Source organism: Lissotriton vulgaris, unplaced genomic scaffold (assembly GCF_964263255.1).
Source record: "Lissotriton vulgaris unplaced genomic scaffold, aLisVul1.2 SCAFFOLD_1330, whole genome shotgun sequence".
Classification (NCBI taxonomy): Eukaryota; Metazoa; Chordata; class Amphibia; order Caudata; family Salamandridae; genus Lissotriton; species Lissotriton vulgaris.
In genome coordinates, this window is record NW_028245655.1 from 619,445 (window position 1) to 646,395 (window position 26,951).

The 26,951-nt window shown below is 45.8% G+C and overlaps 1 protein-coding gene across 1 annotated transcript; it reads right to left on the reverse strand.

The window, feature by feature from the left end:
- Nucleotides 1-24,212: 24,212 nt before the first annotated feature.
- LOC147666324 (uncharacterized) lies at nt 24,213-25,914 on the reverse strand. The gene has a single exon (XM_086949134.1). The coding sequence runs from the start codon at nt 25,680-25,682 to the stop codon at nt 24,213-24,215; it is 1,470 nt and encodes a 489-aa protein (XP_086805260.1). The 5' UTR covers nt 25,683-25,914.
- Nucleotides 25,915-26,951: the final 1,037 nt, after the last annotated feature.

Here is a 26,951-nt window from a genome sequence, read left to right on the forward strand (position 1 = left end):
GAGAATACCCTGCCACACCTATAGTGGCCAAAACCGATTTACAAAAGGGGGGTGGTGATGAACAGAGTGTCTGAGTTAAACAGACCACTCTTACCCAGTCCAAAGATCAGGGCTTGATCCATCACCGTTATTTATCTCACTGCCCCATCCCAGCTCAGAACCTGGCTATATGCAAATTAGTCTGTCCCTGGCCCAGTGCATCATGGGAACAGGGCAGACCAAACTACCAAGCCAATTCTTCACCAGAAAGGAGACAAGCTACCGGGGACCGGTTTCTGGCATTTCAGCCTTCTTCGGCCCGGCTTGCTTGAATCCTGATGGAGCAGTGAGAAAGGGACTCATGCCTGAGTATACCCTGCCACACCTATAGTGGCCAAAACCGATTTACAAAAGGGGGGTGGTGATGAACAGAGTGTCTGAGTTAAACAGACCACTCTTACCCAGTCCAAAGATCAGGGCTTGATCCATCACCGTTATTTATCTCACTGCCCCATCCCAGCTCAGAACCTGGCTATATGCAAATTAGTCTGTCCCTGGCCCAGTGCATCATGGGAACAGGGCAGACCAAACTACCAAGCCAATTCTTCACCAGAAAGGAGACAAGCTACCGGGGACCGGTTTCTGGCATTTCAGCCTTCTTCGGCCCGGCTTGCTTGAATCCTGATGGAGCAGTGAGAAAGGGACTCATGTCTGAGTATACCCTGCCAAAATCGATTTACAAAAGGGGGTGGTGATGAACAGAGTGTCTGAATTGAGCAGACCACTCTTACCCAGTCCAAAGATCAGGGCTTGATCCATCACCGTTATTTATCTCACTGCCCCATCCCAGCTCAGAACCTGGCTATATGCAAATTAGTCTGTCCCTGGCCCAGTGCATCATGGGAACAGGGCAGACCAAACTACCAAGCCAATTCTTCACCAGAATCTAGGTATCCAGCACTGAGTTAGAAAAGTAACGTAAAAAGTAACTTACCTGCAATTTACTGAAAAAGCCTATTCATTTCAATGTACTGTATTTGCTAAGTGTTGCATACTACTGCTCCCCGGTAAATCAAACAAAGTACAATTTCTACTGCCTACTTGAACTGTGTTCATACAAGTAAATTATTACTGCAAAGTATTGTTATGCTTTCCTGTGCCAGGCTTGCTTAGTTCTAGAAATAAAACAACAGTATTTTTTTTAATACAAAAACAATTGGCCTAGAGTTCAGTTCTTGAGTGTGTGAATTCATTTGCTGACTGAGTGTGTTCCTCAAATGCTTAACACTGTCCTCTGATACTGCCTTACTGCTCGACCAAGCTACCACTCTAGAGAGTAAGGTTCTATCTAACTTTAACCTCTGCCTACCTCAGGAGACCCTTGGACTCTATACACACTGTACCTCACTTTGGTGGAGTATACAGAGCCAGTTTCTTACAATACATCACTATATGTCTCTCCCAATTTGCATGTGATGTTGTTGTCCAGTGGAAAGAGCAAGTTACTTCTGGTAAACTTTTTCAATGCTGGAGTTGCACACCCGGATGAGGGCAATATAACTGCTGGGGTCTGTACTGCAGGATATCATCTTGAAAGGTCAGAGTTATCAATACATTTGTTTAACAGAGGATTTAACACTCATATCTGTGGGGACATCAGGCACAGAGGAGTGGAAGCTATGGGCTGTGCACGACAAGCAGGCTTACACATGGAACATACTCCCCAGTGTATTGAGCTTAACTCCATCTTGCTTGAATTTGATTTAACATCTGTAATGAATAAGCTGCCTCCGGGGAAAACAGACATTACTCCCACCCTTTTTGGGAGATGGTGTGAGACCTTTATTGAATTCACCTTTGTATCTACCCCCCTTATTCTCTGGTTACCGATTTTTCTGTGCAGGCGAGTGAATGCAGTGACCACAACCCCATTTGTGTCTTAACAGGCTAGACCCGAACACTCGGACATAGCAAGGCGAGCGGGGGCTGGTGTCCCTCTTAAAGTGGTGGAAGCGGGAAGGAGCGTAAAGTGGGGGTGTATTGTCCCAGAGTTACTCCACTAGTCCCGTTTAACTCAGTGTAGCAGAAAGTTTGCAACCTGTCTCGACCATGAGGCAAGTGCTCCGGACATCATGGGTGCATTTGGATCCTTGTCTACTGCCATAAGGAAGTTACTACGGGCCCCGGGTGGGGGTGTAAGCAACCAGGTCCAAGATGGTTCGGCATGCTCCCAGGCCTCCAGGAACCTGAGACAGGCCTTGGGTGTAAATTCCCGAGACCGGGTGGTGACCAAAGGCCTACGAAGAGCATATAAGGCTGCTCTAGCAACTCGCGAGTGAGCCCTGAAGATGGAGGCCTGGATCGATTTAGTGGAGGCTAGTACACTGTGTGATAGCTCAAACTTCGGGGGCATTATTAACAGCCCATTTCTATATGGAAATAATGCAAATTTACTGGATGTCCATATCACTGAGGACAATTGGGTACATCATTTCGAGGGTATCTTCCAGTCGGATACCCCGCCAACTGAGGGGCAGGAAAGGGTGGAAGGCAATTCTGAACTTATTTTCACCACGCAAGAGGTGAGAGCCTGTATTCTGGGTCTGTCTAAAAACAAGGCCCCCGTGCCAGATGGGATCCCACCATATCTCTACATTGCCCACGTTGAAACCTGGGTGCCTGTCCTCACAGCTGTTATCCATGCTGCAGTCCAGGTTGGTCACCCAGATTCTTGGGACTATAATCGATAGGGAAAAAGGGACATCGGTACAGTACTTATTGTTATAGGCTCATTTTTCTTCTGATCTCTGTGGTGAAGGTGGTGGGCTGCATGGTACTTGACACACTTGTAACTTGGGTTGATGAAAACAACTTTTTATCCGATATTCAATACGGCTTTCGCCCAGGTCGCTCCACTGTGGACCCCACGCACTCCACAACACTAGACTCCGATACAACGCCAACACACTTCACGTTCTAAACACCGGCAGAGACTACTGCTGCTTCCAGGCTGCCCTGAAACTCACCCACTGACTTTTCAACCCGCCACACTTGCAACTTCACCTGCAACAGAACCACCAAGCCTCCAAGGACCGGACCCAACCACCTTCGATGCATCCTCCTCAACACCCGCTCAGCAAGCAAACATGCCGTTGAGCTCTGGGACCTGCTCGACACCTCCGCCCCAGACGTTGCCTTCCTGACCGAGACCTGGTGGAATGACTCCTCGGCACCTGACATCGCCATAGCCATCCCAGACGGCTACAAGATCTCCCGGAGAGACCGCACCAACGGAGTCGGTAGAGGAATAGCCATCGTCCACAAGTCCCCCCTCCAGGCCCACACCCTCACAGACGACTCCCTCAACTCGCCAAACACCTCCACTTCCGGATCCACACCGACCCCGAGCTTTTCAACATAGTGAAGGAACTCTCCAACACCAGCGCCAACACCAACGACATCCCGCCCTCGCACTGGCCACCTTCTTTCATTGCAAGATCGCCGACATCCACAACAGTTTCAACACCCCGTCCGCTCTGACCACGACAGACCCCACCCCGAACGCCACCTGCACCAACCAGCTGACCTCCTGGTCCCACGTCAACGACGACGAGACACGCAAGGTCATGAACTCCATCCACTCAGGATCTCCGTCTGACCCACGCCCCCACCATGTCTTCAACAAAGCAGACGCAACCATCGCACCCCAACTATGGAAGGTCATCAACATCTCTTTCGACACAGTGACATTCCCGGAAAGCTGGAAGCACGGCAAAATCAACGCCCTCCTCAAGAAACCCAAGGCGGACCCCAAAGACCTCAAGAACTTCCGACCCATCTCCCTTCTCCCCTTCCCGGCGAAGGTCTTGCCAACATACAGCTGACCCGCCACCTCGAGGACAACAACATCTTAGACCCATCACAGTCCTGATTCAGACAAAACACAGCACCGAGACAGCCCTCATCGCCGCCACAGACGACATCAGGTGCCAACTAGACAACGGCAAAACTTCAGCCCTCATCCTCCTGGACCTGTCAGCCACCTTCGACACAGTCTGCCACCGGACACTAAGAACACACCTCCAAGAAGCCGGAATCCAGAAAAAGGACCTGGACTGGACCACGTCCTTCCTCTCTGGCAGAACCCAGAGAGTCCGCCTCCCACCCTTCCAATCCGAAGCCATTGACATCATCTGCGGCGTACCACAGGGCTCATCCCTCAGCCCGACCCTGTTCAACGTCTACATGGCCCCCCTCACACAAGCGGCCCATCAGCACGACCTGAAGATCATCTTCTACGCCGACGACACCCAGCTCATCCTCTCCTTCACCAAGGACCCACACAGCGTCAAAACCAACCTCCACGAGGGATTGAAGGCCGTCGCCAAGTGGATGAGGAGCAGCCGACTGAAACTGAACTCGGACAAGTCGGAAGACCTCATCCTCGGCCCCAGCCCCTCTGCCTGAGACAACTCCTGGTGGCCGACCACACTGGGAACAGCACTGACACCCACGGACCACGCATGCAACCTAGGATTCATCCTCGACTCCTCCCTCTCCATGTCGAAGCAGGTCAACGCCGTCTCCTGCTACAACACCCTCTGCATGCTTCGCAGGATCTACAAATGGATCCCGACCGAAACGAGAAGAACGGTGACCCAAGCCCTCGTCAGCAGCAGGCTGGACTACGGCAATGCACTCTACGCAGGAATCCCGACCAAACAACTACAACGGCTGCAACGCAACCAGAACGCCTCCGCCTGCCTGTTCCTCAACATCCCTCAACGCAGCCGCATCATCTTCAACCTAAGAGACCTGCACTGGCTCCCTGTCAACAAGAGGATCACCTTCAAGCTCCTCATCCATGCACACAAAGCACTCCACAACACCGGATCAGCCTACCTGAACAACAGGCTCAACTTCCACACCCCGCCTGCCAGCTCCGCTCCGCCAGCCTCGCCGCCGTACCACGCATCCAGCGAACAATCTCCGGTGGCAGATCCTTCTCCTTCCTCGCCACCAAGACCTGGAACATCCTCCCCACTCATCTGCGGCAGACCCAGGACCTGCTCACCTTCAGGAAGCTCCTCAAGACCTGGCTCTTCGAGCAGTAGCAGCACCCCCCCCAGCGCCTTGAGACCCTCACGGGTACGTAGTGCGCTTTACAAATTCACTGATTGATAGTGTTTAAACCTGTACATGGTTCTGAACAAATACACTGTGGCTCGTTCCAGCCCCATATACCTAGCTTCATGGACCAGACCTCAGCATACGACTGTGTTAATAGGTCCAAGATGTGGCAGTTGATGTCCTTGTCCTCCATTGGCATTGACAGTAACATCATTTTATTTCTGAGGGATCTTCACCGCGATTCAACCGCGATTGTCCGCTATTTAAAGGATCTGAAAGTGTCCAATCAGCTTGACATCAAGAGAGGGATGTGTCAGAGGTGCATTTTAGCACCCTTTCTTTTTAACCTATATATTATTTCCTTAGAGAAGGCCCTTTTAACCACAAATGCTGATTGTCCCCAGGTAGGCAAGCATAGCCTACCAGTCCTCCTATACAAAGACAACTCAGTCCTTCGGCGAGGACAGCTAGGGGCCTACAACTTCTTCTGAATTCTTTTGCCCTTTTTATGAAGGACTTGTACCTTTAGTTTCATCATTCCAAGTCGTTCATTATGCAGGTGGGACCTCGTAAAGCTAAGAAGTTCGCTTTTAAATTCGGAATTTCGTCAATACCGAAAACCAATGTTTTCTCCTATTTGGGAGTTGTGTTTGACGATTCCTTGAGTTGGTGCCCTTTGCTTACTTGGAAGAAAGGGGATGAGGTGAAAGCTTTTGCAGCTGTTTTTAACTTTGCCAGCAGAGTGGGAGGGAAGCCAATAGGGGCTCTTTTGAAGATATATGAAGCCAAATATATCTCAAAGGTTAGTTATGAGAGTGAGATATGGGGCCACATTGGGGTAGCGGCAGTGCAAAGTGCTGATAACTCTTTCCTGTGACGGGCCCTTTCTGTCCCACAAAGTACTTTGTTTTATGTCGTGCATGTAGAGTTGGGGATGCCTTTCCTCTCAGATGTACTGGCTTTCCATCCCCTGGCTTTGTGGCTTAATATTTGGGCTAATTAAGAAAATACACTTAGCAAAGATGTCCTACGGGAATGACTTTAACTTGACCATGTCTCAAGCATCCGATGGCTCCAGTTTATAAGAGTTGGCCTCTCCAGGATAGGTGGGAACTATTTGCTAACCCTGTGCGCATATGCAAGAGGGACTTTTCTCTGGTCAAAGAGTGTTTTTTAAGAATGAGCTCCTGTGAAAGAGAGGGAACTATGAGCTGTGTAAGGCTAGTGTGCGTAAGTACATTTTGGTAAAAACTGTACCAACCACCAAACCTTATCTTCTAGGACTTAAAAGCATCCATGATCGTTTTCTATTGACCCGGCTTTGGCTCAAACTCTTCCATTACCTCATAGCACACCCTTGCGGCTCCCACAGAGTCCTATGCCTCAAGCCCTGTGGCTGCAACGGTGAGTCTCCTCAGGACTTGATTCACTTTTTATTGTTTTGTAGTTTTTATGCTGTCCCTAGAAAGTTATTTATTATTCCCATTCTCACAAAAGCGGGGTTTAGGAGGGTGAGACCAGCTCTTATCTTTTTACAACTCCTCTCTAAAGCCACTGTTTTGCATACGCGTAACTTTTTACGGGTCGTTGTTAGACTTAGGTCAAGCTGCAATTAAATTATGTACTGTAATTCATGAATTTTTATCTTGTGTTCTGATTAACTTGGATATGTTATATTTATCAATCTGTAACTTGGAAGATGTTTTATCATTTTATGTATGACTTTTATGGTTTTCTTTTATAAAACCGAATAAAGTTTGTTGATAATAATCACTAGGGGATTCATTTACAGCGTAGCATGGTATCCCTCACAATAACTCCAGGAGTCACAGTCCGCACAATGTACATGTTTTGTTTCCCCTACTTCCACCCTTACGTATACCCCTGATTACCTGCCCAAACCTCTCCCTCCGGTGTACACCTGTTACAACGCATTTTTTACAACGCACTACTGTTACAACGCATCCATTACAACGCAGATACTGTTACAACTCATGTTTTTACAACGCATTTTTTTACAACGCAGGTACCTTTACAACGCATACCATTACAACTTAAGTATTGTTAAGTATATAGTTATATTTTAATTGTTATATGTTTGGGGTAAAGGGGTATTTTTAGGGTTCAGGGTCAGTTTTGGGTTTTTGGGTAAAGGGGTATTTTTAGGGTTCAGGGTCAGTTTTCAGTTTTTGGGTAAAGGGGTATTTTTAGGGTTCAGGGTCAGCTTTCAGTTTTTGGGTAAAGGGGTATTTTTAGGGTTCAGGGTCAGTTTTTAGTTTTTGGGTTAAGGGGTATTTTTAGGGTTCAGGGTCAGTTTTTAGTTTTTGGGTAAAGGGGTATTTTTAGGGTTCAGGGTCAGTTTTCAGTTTTTGGGTAAAGGGGTATTTTTAGGGTTCAGGGTCAGTTTTCAGTGTTTGGGTAAAGGGGTATTTTTAGGGTTCAGGGTCAGTTTTTAGTTTTTGGGTAAAGGGGTATTTTTAGGGTTCAGGGTCAGTTTTTAGTTTTTGGGTAAAGGGGTATTTTTAGGGTTCAGGGTCAGTTTTTAGTTTTTGGGTTAAGGGGTATTTTTAGGGTTCAGGGTCAGTTTTTAGTTTTTGGGTAAAGGGGTATTTTTAGGGTTCAGGGTCAGTTTTCAGTTTTTGGGGTACAGGGGTACAGGGTAAAAATAAAATAATTTTTTTTTAAATTACAATAATTAATTTAAAATAATTTACTTACATTTATTTTGAGGGTTGAGGGTCAGTTTTGAGTTTCTGGGGTACAGGGGTACAGTGTAAAAATAATGTATAATTAATGTTAATTTTAAATAATTAACGGAAATTAAAATATATAAAATTACCTTAAATTATATTTTTAAAATTTAATTTACGATTATAATATTATTTTTAATATATACTTACCCATACTTACGTTGTAATGGTCTGCGTTTTAAAAGTACCTGCGTTGTAAAAAAAAGCGTTGTAAATACATGCGTTGTTACAGTATCCGCGTTGTAAAATCCGCGTTGTAACGGTATGCGGAGTAAAAGTCCACGTTGTAACATCATATATCCCTCCCTCCTAATGCCAATGTGGTCCTCCGTCATCCCACAGACCATCTTTTTGGCCCCTTTGAAACTGCCCATACAATAAAAATGCTGCAGTTGTAAATACATATCAACTACCATTTGTTGTGTTTGCAACTTTTTATTTGAATAATAAAACCTAATAAACATAAGCTGATTATTAAAGCAAAACGAAACATCAGTTGCCATACACATAAGAGACAAAAGTGGTAGATAAAAATCAACAAACTGTAACACAGCAAAGTTATGTAGAGCACAATTCTTCATTTCGGGCCATTTTTAAAGTTCAACAATAGAAACGTTCATAAAGAACAAGAAAGGAAAGGAAAGAAGGTGGGATACAGTGATTTCATTAATGTAATGCTTCCTACATATAGAAAAACAAATACTAATTATTTTTCTTAAGCAATAAAGTCCGCACATCAAAATACTAAGAAATATATTGAACAATGAACATTTCATAGGTAATTAGAATTCAATTTGAATATTTTAACCTCCTCAGCATTATTTGACTCATGATTACAACCTGAATGCTTTCTGGAAAGGGACCGCCTCATGGGGTTCAAAATCACATATTTTCCTACAATAGGAATCAAATGATAAACTTAAATTTCAATTCAATTTATTGATTTAGGCCTTTTTGGAGATCAACAATTTTAAATATATACAAAATCCACACGCTTTTGCAAAATTGTCTCCTAAACTTGAATTCAATCCACTTTCTGATTAAACACTTCTCATTCCAGGAAAGCATCACAGGACCACTTGTTGTTATCTTCCTAATTAGTGATAATGTTTCGGATGATTTTGAGGGAGGAGATTATCCCGGTCTGGCTAAAACTGTTTAATGGGATCTTAGAAGGTACATCTCGCCTGCCTGACTCTTGGAGTGATGCAGTTCTTGCACTGATTTTAAAGCCGGGGAAGAACCCAACTCAATGTCAGTCATACCGCCCAATTTCTTTGCCAAATGTTGACTATAAAGTCTTTTCTGGAATTCTGAATGCCCGGCTTAGCAAAGTTGTTGGGCCAATAATTCACACAGATCAAAAGGGTTTCTTGCCAGGTCGGCAGATGCCCGATTTACTACATACCTTAATTGGGTCGATTGACTTTGCTTCGTCGCAGGGTCTCCCTCTATCAATCATTAGTATTGATGCAGCCAAGGCCTTTGACCGGGGGAACTGGCACCTTCTGGAGAGGGTACTTAAGGGCTTTGGTTGAAATAAATATATAAATCCCCTCTGGCCCAGATTCTGGTTAATGGCAATCTCTCCCCGGTAGTTAAGATAGGGCGTGGAACTAGGCAGGGCTGCCCGCTTTCCCCCATCTTATTTGATTTATATATAGAGCCGCTAGCTCAGAGCATAAGGTTGAATCAGAAGATTGTCCCTTTTTTAAATAAACGGGTTAGTACGAAAGTTAGCACTGTACGCTGACGACCTGATTCATCTATCATCCAATGTCAGCACTACACTTTCAGAGCTTGAAGCTGAAACCCAAACTTTTGGAAGCCTGTCAGGTTATGAGATAAACAATGAGAAAACCGAGGTTATGGCCTGGAACATAACCGATCAGGAGGGGAATTTTGCTAAAGAACATAGATACTTAGGAGTTATAATATCTCAGGACCCCGCCTAATCCCCAAGATTAATCTAGATAGAGTTTCAAAAAAGGTCAATGTCATACTACAAAGATGGCAGAGCATCCCACTATCATTGTATGGGCGAGTTAATCTCATCAAGATGTGTGTCCTTCCAAAATACGCTTACCTTTTTAACAACATTCCTTTCGAATTTGGAAAATCTGATATTCTTAAACTCCAGGGCAAAGTATCTTCCTTTATCTGGGCAAGTAAAGTGATCTGGTTATTGTAGGAAGGTGGATATCTGACTATGGTTACCCCCAAACTTTTTGCCTGGTGTTTAGCTGGTTTTTGACTTAGTTGGCCTGGGATCCTGCTATTCAGGGCCCTAGGCTGATTGCTCTCTCCTTAAAATGGACTCCATGTACCTTAGGTGCATAACACAATTGGAATTGGTTCACCTTATAGGCCCCTGTAACAGTGTACCATAGGTACCCAGGGCATAGGTGTAGCCAAGGCCTACCAGGGGCTGCAGCATAAATTGTGCCACCCCTGGCCTGGCCTCCATATTTGACACAACTGGCTGATCACTCAGCTGGGGTAAGTTGGTGTAATCACCTCTTGCTTAGATATAGTATCCCTATATCTAACCCTAAACTGGACACATATGTTCCTATCAGCCACTCCTATGGAAGGACTCATCAATCCTGGAGGCAGAGTGCTTGGAAATATGTGAGATGGTGCTCTAGCGTGAGCTGAGCCTGTCTGCAGCTGTCGGGAACCACTCCCTAAGCTGTTCCGGGATATTGCCATACCATATACTCTTAAGTGCATTATAATCCTCGCGGTTATATGCTATCTTTGGTTTGGCTTTATCAAAACATGTCGAGTAAGGTGTCATACGAATTGGAATACTATCCCCTCGACAGTTCTGTCGACGGGGATAGCATTCCACCCTTCTAGAGGGACACGACATGTGTGTAGCCTTAACCCCGGTTAAAGTTAACCAGAGCCTCAGCATCACAAAATGGATGCTGCCACCACAGACACATGTCTGACCTCCTGCTGCTGGGAGTCCTTCCAGCGAGGAGGGCCTGGACAAAGGGTTTCCTGCCTGGGGAGGTGCGAGCACCACCCCAGACAGGGTTTTGTGTATTGGGTAGGACAGGGCTGAATAGATTGAGACATGCCTGGGGCACACAAGGTGTCCCTGTGCATAAGCCAGCCCAAACCGGTTCTGGGGCTTTCCAGCCCCAGTCCTGGCGAGGAGCTGGACAAAGGAGAGGGGGTGTAACCACTCCCCTTCCTGGTCCCACCCAGAGGAGGGACCTAGTAGGTGATCCACCCCTCAGATTGGGAATAAGAGTGGGAGCAGTGCCATTGCACAGCAGATCATCCTGAATCATCTTTACACGAAGAAGAAGACTGGACTTTGACATTCTGCTGCACAGAAGACTGAAGAGAATCTCCCTTGTGGCCTAGGAGTGGCCACCCTGTGAACACAGGCACCAACCAGCAACTCGACGTCTGCTTTGCCGCCGCCTCCCGCCGGAGCCCGAGCCCAGAGCCCGACAAGAACCAGACTCCCAGACCTCTCAGAGCCCGATCCACAGTCCCTGCAAAGAAGGGACCCGTGGAGGCACCGAGTGACGTGGGACCGGACCTCTTGGAAGACACTCGAAAAGCTGACTGCGCAGCTTCTGAGGCATCCTCGACGTTGTGCTTTGGGGACTGAGAACCCCCACCACCGAGCAGCCCTTGCACCAAAGATCAGCCCTCCAGCATCTCCACGATCTGCGTGGGGCCCTTTTGCATTGTGCCACTCGACGCGCCATCCCGGCCACTAGCCACGTGGTCAGCGGCCATCTTGGCGACAAAACCGACAATTTACACAGCAGGTCTGGTTGCTCCAGACCTACCCAAGCTCCTGTGAAAAGTAGCACCCGCTCTGACCTTGCTGGCCCGAGTGAACAGCATCTTTCAACTCCTGCGTGGCTTGCATTTGCCAAGGCCTGTTTGCTCCGATCAGGTCGCCGACACCGCCAACAGCGAGAAGCCTACGTGGGACAGCTCGTGACCGACTTCTGGATGTCCTCGACCCCGGGTATCCACGTGGCTGCAGAAAGAAGCTACCCGACAACGCCTGTTTGCACCCGACATCGCCTGGTTCCAATCTGGTTCCACGGTAGTCACTGGCTAGTGACTTTGAACACTGTCCCCTCTGCTTTCAGGTCTTCACATCTTCAGATCCACCCTTGGATCCACCGGAACTCTTCTCGACGAGCCGCCTGCAGCATCTTCAGCTCCAAGCACCATCGACCAGCGTGACGAAACCCGACACTACTTCGACCCTGTGCACCCGCTTCCTGTGGGTGAGGCAACTCAGCTCCGCCGGTGCTCCTGCACTGGTACACATCTCAAGGGCCTGTGTCTTAAGTTTCAGCTCCGTAGGTCACTCGGAAGGTTCCTAACTTTCTAACTTTGTACTTTTTACGCACCATAGACTTTACATTGGAAAGTGCGTGCACTTTGAACACTGCACCCGAGTCCCGTGGGCCTCTCCCGACTTAGTCACTGCTAGTCTCGAATAGCTCCAGCGATTCCCAAGGCCCTAGGCCTCTTCACTTTCCTATTGGTATCTCTTATACCACTTTCTTAGTATATGGTTTAGGTGGCCCCTAGGGCTCATCCATATTGTGCAACTTTTGTGTATTTTAAACTGTCTTGTGATTTAACGCTTGTGCTTCTGTGCTCATAAAGAGTCCAGGGGATTTTATAGTTAATAAATCAATATATATTTTAAATATATATCTGTGTGGTGTCCCTTTCATTTGGTATTCAAGGGGGTTGTGTATGGTATAACAGCTGGCTTCACATGCCTTTCAGAGTTTAGCCTAAGACTGCTTTGTCCACGTTACCACTAGGATAACTGGTCTACAAGGTTGAATTACAACCATCATCATAAGGGTTGCTTGGCATGGTACAAAGTGATCACTAAGAATTAGTGAGCATTATATACCAGGCCAACTTCTCACAGTTATCCTGGAAAAATTAAGGCACAAACTCCAGCGAGGGGGGTGGCCCTACCAGACTTCCAGCTGTACTGTTGGGCTTATCAACTAAAGAACTGTAGAATGCTAATGCTCTCTTCGGACAGTTTGCTGATAGGCTGCATGTTTAAAGCCATGTTAGTAGGGGAAAAGGAGCTAGATTTCATGTACAAGTTCGACTCTCTTAAATTCTTTTAAAATATTTGTTTAAGGACTCTGCGTTTGGCGGCTAGGTTGTGGTCGGACTGCCGAAGTTGTTTAGGACTATTATAGTGATTGGGCGTCCGTTTGGGATTCTCCCGGTACACCAGAGTGTCTTTTGGACTCTCTTGCTTACCCACTAAAAGAGGCAGGAGTTGTATATTGGAGAGACATTGTACTGGCTGACAAATGCCATAGCTGGGAATACTGGAACCATATTACTAACTGTACTTTGTCCAGGTTCAAGTTTTATCAGCTCTCTTCCTGCTGTAAGACGCAAAGCTGGCCACTTATAGAGGATAGCAGTATGGAAAGTGAACTACAGGATCTAGGTCCTAGGAAAAAAGAAGTGGCGAATGGTATAACCATCTTTTGGCAGCTACAGACAGAAAGATTGCTGCACTGAGAAAAAAACACATTTGAGATGCGGCCTTCAGAATGCAGATGATGTCCATGTATTTGCGTCCTGTTTCAAGATACAAGAATTTTGGACAAATGTGCGTAAGACTATCTCTAGAGCCCTGGGTCGCATTGTGGGGGTAAGCCCAACTCTTATACTATTTGGTTTTACTCCTGTACTGGGGGGAGCTTCAGACCCGATAGGGCCCCAGCAAAAACTGGTGTTTTACTTAATTTTGCTGGCTAGGAGGGAGATTTGTAAAGCATGACGCCGAAATACATATCCTACTTGGAATGCTTGGTGGAGTTCTGTTAGAACCAATAGGATCAAGGCCGCGTTAATCTCCTCTATCCACAATGGATCAAATCTCTTCAGTTACTGCCGATAAGGTCGACTCTGTACAGTAGTAGGGTCTAAACTCATGTTGAGCAGGATCCGGACAGTCCGTATTTTCAAAGAAGGCGGTGATCTCATGATTCATGGCCTTTTCAAACATTTTAGCAGGAAGTGGAAGGACCAATTTGGATCTGCAGTTCTTTGCATCTGAGGGATCGAGGGAAGGAGTCTTTAGAAGTGGCAAAATCGATGCCTTTTTCTAAGCATCTGGAAAAAAGACGGACTTGAGCATCACTGTAATAACAAAGTGAGATGAGCAGAAAAGGTCGCTGAAACCGGATGGCGGGCAAGAATCTGCAGGGTCCAAATTTCATAGTGTTGATAAGATTAGAGACTTTCTCTTCAGAAAGTGGGGTGAATGTACTCATTACCAGGAAATGGTAAGTTAGTTTATTCACCGTACGTTACTCCACTGTATCTGTCCCTGAAGATTATCTGGTGTTATCTTAAAATTAAGGAATATTTTATTTACTTTGAAAAAAAGAATTCGGTTAGTTCATCACAGCTTTTTGGCTGTGAGTTGCTACATTTTTATAACCAAAGGATGAAAGTGATTTAACTGTGTTGAACAGTAGGCTGTAACTCTTCCTCCAACATTGCTATTGGTGCCTACATTTTCTTTTACATTTCTTGAGATCATAGGAGTACCATGGCGCGGAAGGCGCAGACAGATGGTTAGTCTTCAATCTAAAAGGCCCTACTTGACAAACTGTCTGGTAACAATGTGCGAGATGATTAGCCTTGAGTAGCTCAAGACTTTCACTGATCAGAAGTAGCACTCACTACAGAAAAGGTTGAAGACCCCTTTGCAAACACCCAATGCCTAAAATCAAATAATTTGAAAAATGCAAAAAAAAACAGAAATGTGCTACAAAACAAAGAGTTTCCGTTGGGCTAGGCCTGTGAAAGGGGGCCTGTTTTCACACTTGCGACGATTGTCTAGGATAGCTAGGATACGCAGGATGCAAATTGTGAAAGGGAGAGGGCACACGTTACTTCCACCCTTTGCAAGTGCGAGTTCAAAAATATGGGACAAGCCAACAAGGTTATGAGTTTCTCAGAAGTGTACTGAACCCCAGACCGACTGGAGCCTTGAAGCAGCAAGAGTATCTCATAGTTTCTTACCTGTCGGTGTAGTTTTGCACCTTGAAGATCTTTCTGGATTCACTATGCTGTGCATTAGTCCGCGGTCTAGTGATTGGGTCTTGAATCGTAGTCTTTTCTTTCTTTTTTTTGTAGCCCAGGTGGGCGTCGATGTCCCACCTTCTGGTGTTACTTCCTGTGACATCGGCCTGCTTCCTGCGGAAACTCCCAGCTTTAGGCACCATCTTCGGATTCTTTTTTTCTTGTTTTTGTATTCTGTTCCTGAATGTTTGACAATGTTTTACAAGTTATTTCTTAAGTAAATGATTCATCACGTAGTCTTAACAGTGTCCGTTTTCTTTCATTTTTTGTCTTTCCACCTCTCCCTCCTACCTTATCTTTCTGGCGGAGGTGGGTGGGTTCGCTAGGGAATCCAGAAAGATCTTCAAGCTGCAAAACTACACTAACAGGTAAGAAACTATGCATTTTGCTGCGTGAATCTTTCTAGATTCACTATGCTGTGCATAGACTTAGTAGCGGTTTGTTATGTCTGTGGCGGCTGAGTGGAAGATAAGCAAATACGTTTAAGCACCTTCTGTCCTACTTGTGCTTCAATGTCCATTTGTATATCCACGCAGTGGTGCTTAGTGAACTTGTGCACAGAAGCCCATGTTGCCGCCAGGCATATGTCCTGAATGGGTGTGTTAATGAGGAAGGCTATTGTTGCTCCCTTTTTCCTGGTAGAGTGGGCTCGTGCTCCTTCTGTCAGTTCCTGCCCAGCTTGTTTGTGGCAGAACTGTATCGTCTGTGCAATCCATCGTACGATGGTGTTCTTTGTTACAGGTCTTCCCAGGAAACTGGTTGCGAAGAACACAAAGAATGGTTTGGTTTTTCTGTGCTCCTTTGTTCTTTCGATGTAATGCAGTACTGCCCTTCTGGTGTCCACCCTTTCTGCGCTTGTGGACGGTTTCTGGAAGAAGCTCGGTATTTGTATTGTTTGGTTCATGTGGAACCTTGACACCACTTTAGGCATAAAGTGTGGGTCAGTCCTCGCTACTACCCTGTCATTGTGTATTTGGATGTATGGTTCCTGCAGCATTAGTGCTTGCAGCTCGCTTACCCTGCACAGCGAGGTGATTGCCACCAGAAATGCCGTCTTCATTGTTAGCATTTGTAGTGAGGCCTTATGGATGGGTTCAAAGGGCACTTTCATCAGTTCTGTTAGGATGAAATTTAGGTTCCATGCCGGCGGCGTCATCCTTTTAGGTGGTGCAATCCTTTTCGCCCCCTCTAGAATCTCTTTACTACTTGTGAGGTAAAGAAACTCCTTCCTGTCTCTCCTCTAGTGTAGGCCACTATCGCTGCTAGGTGTACCCTCAGCGAGGATGAACTCTCAGAAGGTGTGTGAGATACCTTAGCACCGTTGATTCCTTTGTCATCTTTCCGTGCAGTTTTTTCTTATTGCACCATAGTGTGAACCTCCTCCATTTTGCCATATAGCACTTTCGCGTTGTAGATCTTCTCGCTTCTCGTACCACCCGCAGGGTGCTCTCTGGTAGTCTTAGATGAGCAATTCTAAGTCTTCAGGAGCCATGCAGCTAGGCTGAGGCTCTCTGGCTCTGGGTGCAGTACTTCTCTGTTCTGCATGGAGAGTAAGTCTTTTCTTTTCCCGAAGTTATTGGGTGGCCCCTGTGCCATTTTCATTATTTGCGAGTACCACGTCTGCCTTGCCCACTGTGGTGCCACCAGGATAAGTGTCATGTTGCTGGTTCTGCACTTGTTGAGTACCCTGGGTATCAGTGGTATCGGGGGGAAAAGTGTAGGCAACTCTTTTCGACCAGCTTATCCATAGGGCATTCCCCTGGGATTGTTCCCCTGGTTGCCTGCGAAGTGTTGGCATTTTGCATTCCGGTGTGTTGCAAATAGGTCTATCGTCGGTGTTCCCCATCTTCTGAATAGCCTTAGCGTTTCCTGTGCATTGAGCTCCCACTCGTGGGATGTTGATGTCTGTCTGCTGAGCCAGTCTGCTTCCACATTGTCCTTCCCTGGTAGGTGTATGGCTAGCCGGTCTATCATGAGCGGGATGGCCCATCTCCATATCTCATGTGCTAGGTTTGATAGTGGTGCTGATTGTGTTCCTCCTTGCTTGTTGATGTAGAACATCGTTGTTGTGTTGTCTGTTTGTATCAACACTCTCTGGTTGTACATTTTTTTCTGGAAGGCCTTCAGGGCAAGGAACACGGTCTTCAGTTCCAGGTAGTTGATGTGTTTGACCGCATCTGCTGGAGTCCACAGACCCCTCACCCCGAGCTTGTTCATGTGTGCCCCCACCCCTTCTGGGACGTGTCTGTGGTGATGGTCACTGTTGGGGTTGGTGGTGTTAAAGGCTTCCCTCTTGTTATGTTCTCCTTGTTCCATCACGATATCTCCTCCTGCACTGCGTGCGTTACAACCACTAGATCTTCCCAACTTCCTGTAGCTTGTGACCATTGTTCTTGCAGCCATTCCTGGAATGGTCTCATTTGGAGCCGTACATCTCGGACTAGATGTATGCAGGACGCCATCATCCCCATGATCTTGCTCGCTGTCCTCACTGTCAGAGCCCGCCCCTTCTGGTAGTGGCGTGTCTCCTTCAGCAGAGCCAGTGTTCTCTTGTCGCTGGGGAACACTTTGCTCTGTATGGTGTTGATCTGTGCACCCAGGAAGATCTTCACTTGTTCTGGTTCCATTGAGGATTTCCCTCAGTGAATGGAGAAACCTAGGTTTGTCAGTGTTTCTGTCACCCGCTGTGCGTGTTCCTTGCACGTCCTGTGTGAACTTGCCTTTATTAGCCAGTTGTCAAGGTAAGGGTATACGTGAATCCCTTCCCTCCGTAGGTGCGCTGCCAATGCCCCGAGGCATTTGGTGAAGACCCTTGGTGCGGATTTTAGTCCAAAGGCTAGGGCTGTGAACTGGTAGTGTTCTTTGTTGATTGTAAATCTCAGTAGATGTCTGTGCCGCCTGTTCATGGGAATGTGCAGGTAGGCATCTTTGAGGTCTATGGTGGACATGAAGTCTCCGTCCCTTATCTGAGGGATGACCTCTTGTAGGGACGTCACTTTTTATTTTTGTGCCTTTATGTACTTGTTCAGGATAGGTCCAGGATGGGTCTTAGCGTTTCGTCCACTTTTGGTACTAGGAAATAGGTTGAGTACACTACCTTGTTACTTTCTCTATATGGGACTGGTTTGATGGCCTCCTTCTGGAGGAGTTCCTTCACTTCCTCTAGGAGTAGCGCTAGCTCTCTCCCTGAATACGTCTTTCTTTTTGGTTTTCTGTTTGACGGTCTCTTTTCCAGTTCTATGCAGTATCCGAACTGTATGATGTTGAGTATCTATTTGTCTGTGGTTATCTTCTTCCACTCCTGGAGAAAGTGACTTAGCCTGCCTCCTACTGGTGTTACATGATCTTTGATGTTTTGTCCGTGTAACCCTCTGTTGGTCTTGTTGTGCCCCACCCTCGGTGTTGTGTGGGTGGGCACGTCTTGCGTGACGGAGTCACTTTGAGGTGGGTTGTTGGCCCCCTCTTCTAGTTTGTCTGCGTCATTTCGCCCTCCTGCGAAAGGACTGGCCCCTAGGCTGGTACTGCCAGGTTTGCCTTTGTTGTCCCTGTTGTGCGTGGCTGTCTCCCTGGTGGGACTGCTGGAATGTCTGGTGTGACGTTCCTTGATGGTTTCCCCCTTTTCCATTCGGTCTCCGTGTCGGGGTACCCCTTCTCATCCCCCTGAATTGTAAGGCCCCCATGGACCTTGCAGTTTCGTCTTCTTTCTTCAGCTGGGTGAGCTTTTCATCCACTGGCTCCCCAAACAGTGTCTCTCCATTGAAAGGGGTGCTCAGAATGCTATGCAGTACCTTTGGTTTGACGCCTGAGATCCTGAGCCAGGCCTGCCTTCGCCCCGTGATTCCCAACATCATCAGCCTGCTGGACGTGTCATCCCCATCCAAGGCTGTTTTGAGGCAAGAATTTGCTATATTCTTCCCCTCCTCTACAGGGTGTGAGGCTCTTAGTTGGTACTGGTCTGGGAGGTGCTTGAGCAGCTGTCCGATCTCGTCCAAAATTTGGTTCTGGTGCCTGCATGGCTAACTTCCCGGTTAGGTCCATCCTCCTGCTTTATTTGTCTGGTGGTGGGCCTGATGTTGTTGACACATTTGCCCTTTTTCTGACAGTTGCCGCAATAATGGAGTCCACTGTGACGGATCCTGGGATGTATGGGGGGGGTCTTTGGAGGAGTGCTTGTACTTCTTCTCCGTACTTGGCGTGACGGACCTGCATGTTACAGGGTCTTTGAACGCCTCGCTCCCTTGGTTCATGACACTCTGAAGCCTGGCTTTTCTTCCTCTAATTTGACTCCAAAAGCTGTTGCCGCGTTCCTGATGACCATATTATGGGCCTCTGGCGGCGAAGGCTTCCAAGGGTACGTGTCCACAGCCTCTTCTGAGCTTTCGGTATCAAGGTCCTGCCATTCCAGGTCCCTGAGGATGCCGAGCCGAGGGTTGTCCGCTGGTCGTCGTTCAGCTCCTCCTCGTAGTATAGGGCCTCCTCCTCTAGGTGTACCTGGGGCTCGGGAGTTTTCGGTGGTCTTTCTGCGTCAAACTCCTCATGATCTTCTATTTCGACGATCGGCGTCTACGGCTTCAACGGAACCGTGAACCTCTTCATTTTTTCGTCGAACTCTTTTTTCCTTTGCACGATGCTATCCATTTTGGCCTCGAGCCGTCTCTTCTTCCTCTGGAGCTCGGCGGCCTGTTCGGCGTGGAGCGTTTCGGCCGATCTTTTCTGCGCCGTCATCAGCGTCGGCGTCGACCCAGTCTTCAGGTCCTTCTCTTTTGACGTCTTCGCCACCTGGGAATCCTTTTCGAAGGATCCGCTGGGCTGTTTGTCCTTGGATGCAGCTGCGGCCGTCGAGATCTTAGGCACCAGTGCTCCCTTCGAGGACTTAAACTCTGTTTTTCGAGAGTCTGACTCAGACCTTCAAGGGTCTGTTGGGGGTCGACTACTCTCCTACCTCTTTAGAAGTGTCCATTTCGGTCTCTATGACCATGTAGTCGTCGGCTTCACCGGTGACGTTGTCCTCCTCGTTGCTGTAGAGTCCCAGGTCCCGAAGCGACGGCGGTTGGCCCTTGCCTTGCATGTTGTAGTTGGCCCTTCTCTGTCTCTCTCTAACCTGGAGAGTCTTCGGTGTGAAGGCGAAACAGGCGTTGCAGTCCTTGCTCTCGTGTTCGACTGGTAGGCAGAGGTTACAAACCGGGTGCTGGTCCTTCTGCGCGTATTTGTGGTGGCAGTTACGCCAGAATTTAAAGGGTGTCTTGTCCATTCCTGCGCTCAGGGGGGCCACTGTGTGCACATTCTCCGTTGGATGTCGAAGTTCTCGAAGTTCTCCTTCTTCGTCATCCTGGCTTGGTGGTCTAGTCCCTCGTTGTCTTCTCAAATATTTTCTGTTGAAGATTCGCCTTTTCTGCGTCTTTTTTTCTCCAAAAGCTCTTCGGTGACGATCCAGATCCAACGACGGAAAAAATAATCTGAAAATGGGGCCCAAAGGTGGGAGCTTCCGCAGGAAGCAGGCCGACGTCACAGAAAGTAACACCAGAAGGTGGGACATCAACGCCCACCTGGGCTACAAAAAAAGAAAGAAAGAAAAGATTACGATTCCGGACCCAATCACTAGACCGCGGAATAATGCACAGCATAGTGAATCCAGAAAGATTCACGCTGCAAAAATTGTAGTTACCAAACAGACCAAAAGCTCAAGAACGAGCAGAATCTTCCCTCCAGGACTCTACACAAGAACAAAAAGGAGTTCGAATTACCTAGCCATTTTCCATTCCGCACTGTTAATCTGTCCACGCCTCGGCAATGAGGCGAGGCGTGAACGGATTAACAGTGCTGCGCTAAAGAAGAATATATTGCTGATTTATTGGGTGTACTATCTAGTGGATTATGGATATCCAATATTGACTGGATTATAATCTTTGGACACGGGGTATCAATTTCGAATTCCGTTTTCCAAGCTGGAACTAATTTGACAGCCATCCACTACCGATTGGTTGGTCTTCTGTTTTTAATGAAAAGCTGTGTAACGCTCAAGCAAATTCAAGTCCTGATGATGACCGTACAGTAATACAGGGGTCAAGACACCGTCAACGCTTTTGTGGCCATCATTTTTTGAAGGGCACACTATTTCTGTTTGTGCTGTTTCTTCATACATGTAATGTCTTTTTGTTAAGCCACTGGTTTGGTTTATGATGGGTTTTTTTTGTATACCAACATTCTGTCTTGAGCGTAATTGTTCTTTTTAAACTTTTCAAAATATGTAATAAATGATGTTTTTTGAAATTTACACAAATTTTCTTTGAATTTATGATCTTATAGGCTTCTTTTTCCTTCTCTCCCCTCTCCCCGCCCCCTTTTTTTTATTCTGTAATTTTATACATTAAGTTGCACAATTCATGTGACTTTTCTTCCTGAACCTTCTGTTGGGTGTATCGATTGTTTGTCCCTGGTTCAGGGTTGCTGGACTGCCCCAGTAGTTTTTGACTGTTGGAAACAATGACCAAACTCTGCCGGCGAACACAAGCTATTCAGGATAGATGTGTTGCAGGAAAGTTTGTACTATGTTGTGACTTGGACACAGCCAATTGCTTTGGCCAGGCAATTGACATGAGTGTGGAATTTCAGTGCATTGCCTGGATTAGGTCTATATGCTTCACTAAAGATACCCAAGCATCGTTAATGGACAAGCTATTCGATAGCTCTCGCCTTTTAAGCAAGAAAGTGGACAAGGCCCCAGACAGATTCCTTGGGTCTGTATGCCTCCGCCACGCAATTTCATCACAAATCTCGTCCCCTTTTGGCTACAGTAGGGTTTTTCAACTCTGCCAGCGCCAGACCCTGCTACAAACTCAACAGGCCTCCCAGTTCTTTCATGGCCATGGCACAAAAAGGCAACATCCAGGACATTTTCTCTAGTGAATTAGATTGTGCCATTTGAAGACCCCTCTCCCTATTCCACCCAGACTTAACAGTGGCGACGGATGTATTACTTCTGAAATGGGAAGGCCATATGGGAGACAGAGACTAGGGAACCCTCGTCACCGGCAGAGACCCAACTCCACATCAAGCTGTTGGAGTTGGGAGCATTTCACTTGGTGGTGAAGGTCTTCCGGCCCACCATCACAGGAGGGCCGGTGCAGCTTCTCACAGACAAGACAGTCAATGACAGTGGTCTCACCAGAAAGTGTCACACAAACGTGTTTGACAGAGAGCCGAGGATTCACTGGCTGCAGTTATTTGGTCCGACGAACGGGCACTGGAACTGCTTAGTTGAATTTGACATCCTCCCAGGTACGCTGCCCCGAGATACAGAAGAATCCTTACTGTGTTGTTATGAATATAGTTGAGAAGCATATTGGAGAGGCGGCGATGTACCGTCCTGATGAGACTATGGTAATTAACTGGAACGGTTGAAACATTGACTATACATGGACTATTTCATATAAATGATGTCTTCTAAGAATCGCCTTTGCTTAACTTGTATTGTACAAAAGTATTTACAGCCCTGTTTCTGTGTACAAAATGTGGATCGGACGGTTTTATCATCATATCACTTTCATCTTGAGCACTGCGCAGTCATCACTCAACGACTTATATATACACATGCTGCTGAGAACACAATCAGAATTTTGGGAAATGAAAAAGCCTCATCTGAATTCTAATCATGATAAAAAATGGTGAATTAATATCTGGCCAGGGCCTGCATATGTGATACAGACCTGTGAGATAATGAACTCATAGGCCTCTGTAGTTGTTCACAGTGCGCCTGGGAAGTGCTTCTTTGTGTCTCTGCTTGTCACTTCTGAAGCAGAATGACGTTGACACCTAGCTGCATGTTGTCTCCTACTCTGTTTTAAAGTTGGAGGACCCAGTCTGGTGTGTGTGGAATATTCACAAGGTGAGGAATCTGCAGGTAAAGGAGTATCGACCAGAAAGAGCGTTACCAAAGGCAAGTAACTGGTGTGTTATGTTTTCCTGCTGTTGTATATTATCTCATTTTGGGTGATGAACTCCGATTGACGGAGATTTCCGTAATCCGCGGAGGTCACGTAGTTCCTAAAAACTCTGCTCCGTGGAGCGTAGCAAGGTTTTTTTCAACACTCACACTCTCCAACGTTATCTGCTGGAGCGAGGAAAATCCACCTCCTGATGAGATTTTTCCTTGCTCGCGCTCGCCATGGTCTAGTTGGTGAGCATAATCAACCTCCTGGCGAGATTTCTCAAAGCAGGTCGTCGGATTTCTCAATGCAAGTGGTCGTGGCCGGTCACACCACTCGCATTGAGAAACCTTCCTTCGCATTGACAAAGCTGTCGCTTGAGTAGAAGCAGCTGCACCCTCTTGCGCTGCACATGGTGCCTTTCGCAATAATTTTTATCGGTCGGGACAAACACCAGGAGATCAAAATCACCACGAACGGCATGACCCTTACGCACTCCGATGCTTGCAGAAATCTGCGTAGACCGCCAGAGTTTTTTTGTCACTTTGCGGAGTTCTTCATTGAGGAACTCCGCATAGGCTTAATCTTACCACGAAAATATAGATATCAGTCATATGTTAAGAAACAAGGGTGAGTAGAAACCTTTTGGGTGGAGTAAAATTTAAGACATTAATATTGTGATTTTTTTGGCAATTAGTTGATTTTTGCAAGCACTAACACTTCTCTGTGTCAAGTAAAGACCTTAAGAGTTTTGTAACTTTCAGACACTCAAATTGTCGATTCGGTTGCAATTAAAAAAATTATAGGCCTGAAATTTCTTTGGAGGTTGCATGCGGGCAGCCTAAGTTATCCTGCAAGAGTTTCTTGATGAATCCTATTGCAACTACAATATGTGCTCTCTCATGTAAAATCAGGTTGTTAGAAGCTTTTCTGCAACTCAAGATACGCCTTACTTTACACCTGGTGTGGATGCATTTCTCATGTTTAGTGAGATCTCCTTTCTGAGTATAACATTTCTGGCTTTCCCCTCCTGTATAAGGCTTTCGTCCAGTGGGAATTCTCTCTTGTGAAGTGATATTGTATTCAAGACTAAACCTTATCTGACATTCATAACACAGATAAGGCTTTTTTCTAGAGTGAGATTGCGTTTAAAATTGATGCTTTTCTGGCACTTGGAGCACTGAATTATTTTGATGGTGTGTTTTCTTATGGCGCTTTTAACCATCTCTTCCTCTGAATCTTTTCTGACATTTAGAGCACTGATAATTTCTTTTCTCTAGTGTGGTTTCTCACATGTTCAGTGAGATAAGATTTTTGGCTGAAACATTTTAGGCATTCGGAGCACTGATAAGGCTTTTTCCCCAGTATGGATTCTTATATGCTGAGTGAGATTGATTTTTTCACTGAAACATTTGTGGCATTCAGAGCACTGATAAGGTTTTTCCCCAGTGTGGGTTCTTATATGCTGAATGAGATTGCTTTTTACACTGAAACATTTGTGGCATTCAGAGCACTGATAAGGTTTTTCCCCAGTGTGGATTCTTGTATGTTGAGTGAGTCTTATTTTGTCACTGAAACATTTCTGGCATTCAGAGCACTGATAAGGTTTTTCCCCAGTGTGAAATCTCACATGTGCAGTTAGAAGTGATTTAAGTCTGAAATCTTTTGGGCATTCAGAGCACTGATAAGGTTTTTCCCCAGTGTGAATTCTTATATGCTTAGTGAGACTGCATTTGTTTATGAAACATTTCTGACATTCAGAGCACTGATAAGGTTGTTCCCCTGTGTGGGTTTTTATATGCACTGTGAGAGAGCGTTTTTCACTGAAACATTTCTGGCATTCAGAGCACTGATAACGGTTTTCCCCAGTGTGGATTCTTATGTGCCGTGTAAGACTACTTTTTGTACTGAAACATTGCTGGCATTCAGAGCACTGATAAGCTTTTTCCACAGAGTGCGTAAATGCATGTTGATATAGAGTCGCTTTGAAACTAAACCTTTTCTGGCATTCAGAGCACTGATAAGGTTTTTCCCCAGTGTGGAATCTCAAATGTGCAGTTAGAATAGATTTATGCTTGAAATGTTTTGGGCATTCAGAGCACTGATAAGGTTTTTCCCCAGTGTGAAATCTCAAATGTGCAGTTAGAATAGATTTACGGTTGAAATGTTTTGGGCATTCAGAACACTGATAAGGGTTTTCCCCAGTGTGGATTCTTGTATGTTCAGTGAGTGTGATTTTGTAACTGAAACATTTCTGGCATTCAGAGCACTGAAAAGGTTTATAACCAGTGTGGGTTCTTATATGCCGAGTGAGACTGCTTTGGACACTGAAACATTTCTGGCATTCAGAGCACTGAAAAGATTTTTCCTCAGTGTGGGTTCTTATATGCCGAGTGAGACTGCTTTGGTCACTGTAACATTTCTGGCATTCAGAGCACTGATAAGGTTTTTCCACAGAGTGGGTTAATGCATGTCGAGATAGAGTCGCTTTGACACTAAACCTTTTCTGGCATTCAGAGCACTGATAAGGTTTTTCCCCAGTGTGGATTCTCATATGCTCAGTGAGATAAGATTTACGCCTGAAACTTTTTTGGCATACTTTGCACGGAGAGTGGTTTTCCCCAGTGTGGATTCTCATATGCTCAGTGAGATAAGATTTACGCCTGAAACTTTTTTGGCATACTTTGCACTGAGAGTGGATTCCCCCAGTGTGCATTATGTCAAATTCTGTGAGATAAGATTTATGGCTGTGTCTTTTTTGGCACATGTAACTTTTCCCCCCAAATTAGGTTATTTTGCCTTCTTTGAGGTGGTTTTGAACACTGAATTTGTTCTCACAGTCTGTGTTTTTATAAGGTGTATACCTAGAGTTAATAGCTCTACGATTAGTTTTCTCTTGCTTATATGCCACGGTAAGAGGGAACCCGATTTTAGAGTCAGGCTTGTTTAGATAATGTTCAGCATTTATCTCTAAAAGAAATTGTGTGTAATCTTCTTAACACTTGAATTGAGCAAACTATGTCTGGAAGCAGCCCTGTAACACCTGTCGAAATGTTTCTAGCAGATAATAGACTTTAGGTTTTAGCCTATCCGGCAGCAACTTATTTTGTGACTGAAGATTTTCTCAAATTTATTTGTATAGGTTCTTAACAATGCAGTGATAAGGTGTTAGTCTGATATTTATTAATTAAACTGATAAGTACCTTTTTGCACTGACGTCATGGCAGTAACTGAGGGTGTTAGAATGTGCACAGTACTATTGTGGATCACCAGTCGCAGAACATCAGTTCCTTTTACCCTTTCTTTGTTTGGTGTAAGGTTAAGATTTGTAGTTCTGAAGACGAGGATGTATTTACATTACCTATAGCGCAACTGTGCTCATTTAATCCATTTTTATCTTGAACTGTTTTACATACCACTCACGCACAGCAGATAATGTTGAGGCGATTTACATAGAATTACAGAACAGTACACAATAAAAAGGAAACAATCTGAGATGGTTATGAACACAATAAAGTGGTGAATTTTTAAGGTTTTCGCAAGAGTGAGCAGAGTGGGTCGTGGTTTTCTACCCAGAGGCAGATAGTCTCAAACTTGGGTAACTGGTTAAAAACGGTTGTTGAACAAAGGTGATTTTCCAATCCTTCGGTTGTTAACGTGTCAGCTTCGGAGTCTTCTCTCAGCGTCTTTTCTTTGATAGTCTGCAGAAGAAACCTTTTTGTTATAACTTTCTTTTATGCAGTGTGTGCTTCCTCTCTGGAATTACATGATTTTTTAGATGAACGTTATTCTGTGCACAGATTTGGCTTTGCTCTGGGTTAATGAAATTAGAGACTTCACTTACAGTATAGTACTTTCCTCAGCTCCCACTTCCTCGCCACACCTAGATTTTGGAAATTGTTTAAACGTAGAAGGCTGGATGTCCTTCAGTTTTTCAAAATAATCCTTCTTATGGTACTGACTTCAGTTGCCTGGTGCTAAATCTTGCTTTCTTCGTCAGTAATTTCAATCACCTATAGTATTAAAATTAGATAGT

What these genes read in the sequence shown, in the direction of transcription:
- LOC147666324 (XM_086949134.1), bottom strand. Translation starts at nt 25,682, where the DNA reads ATGTGCCAAAAAAGACACAGCCATAAATCTTATCTCACAGAATTTGAC.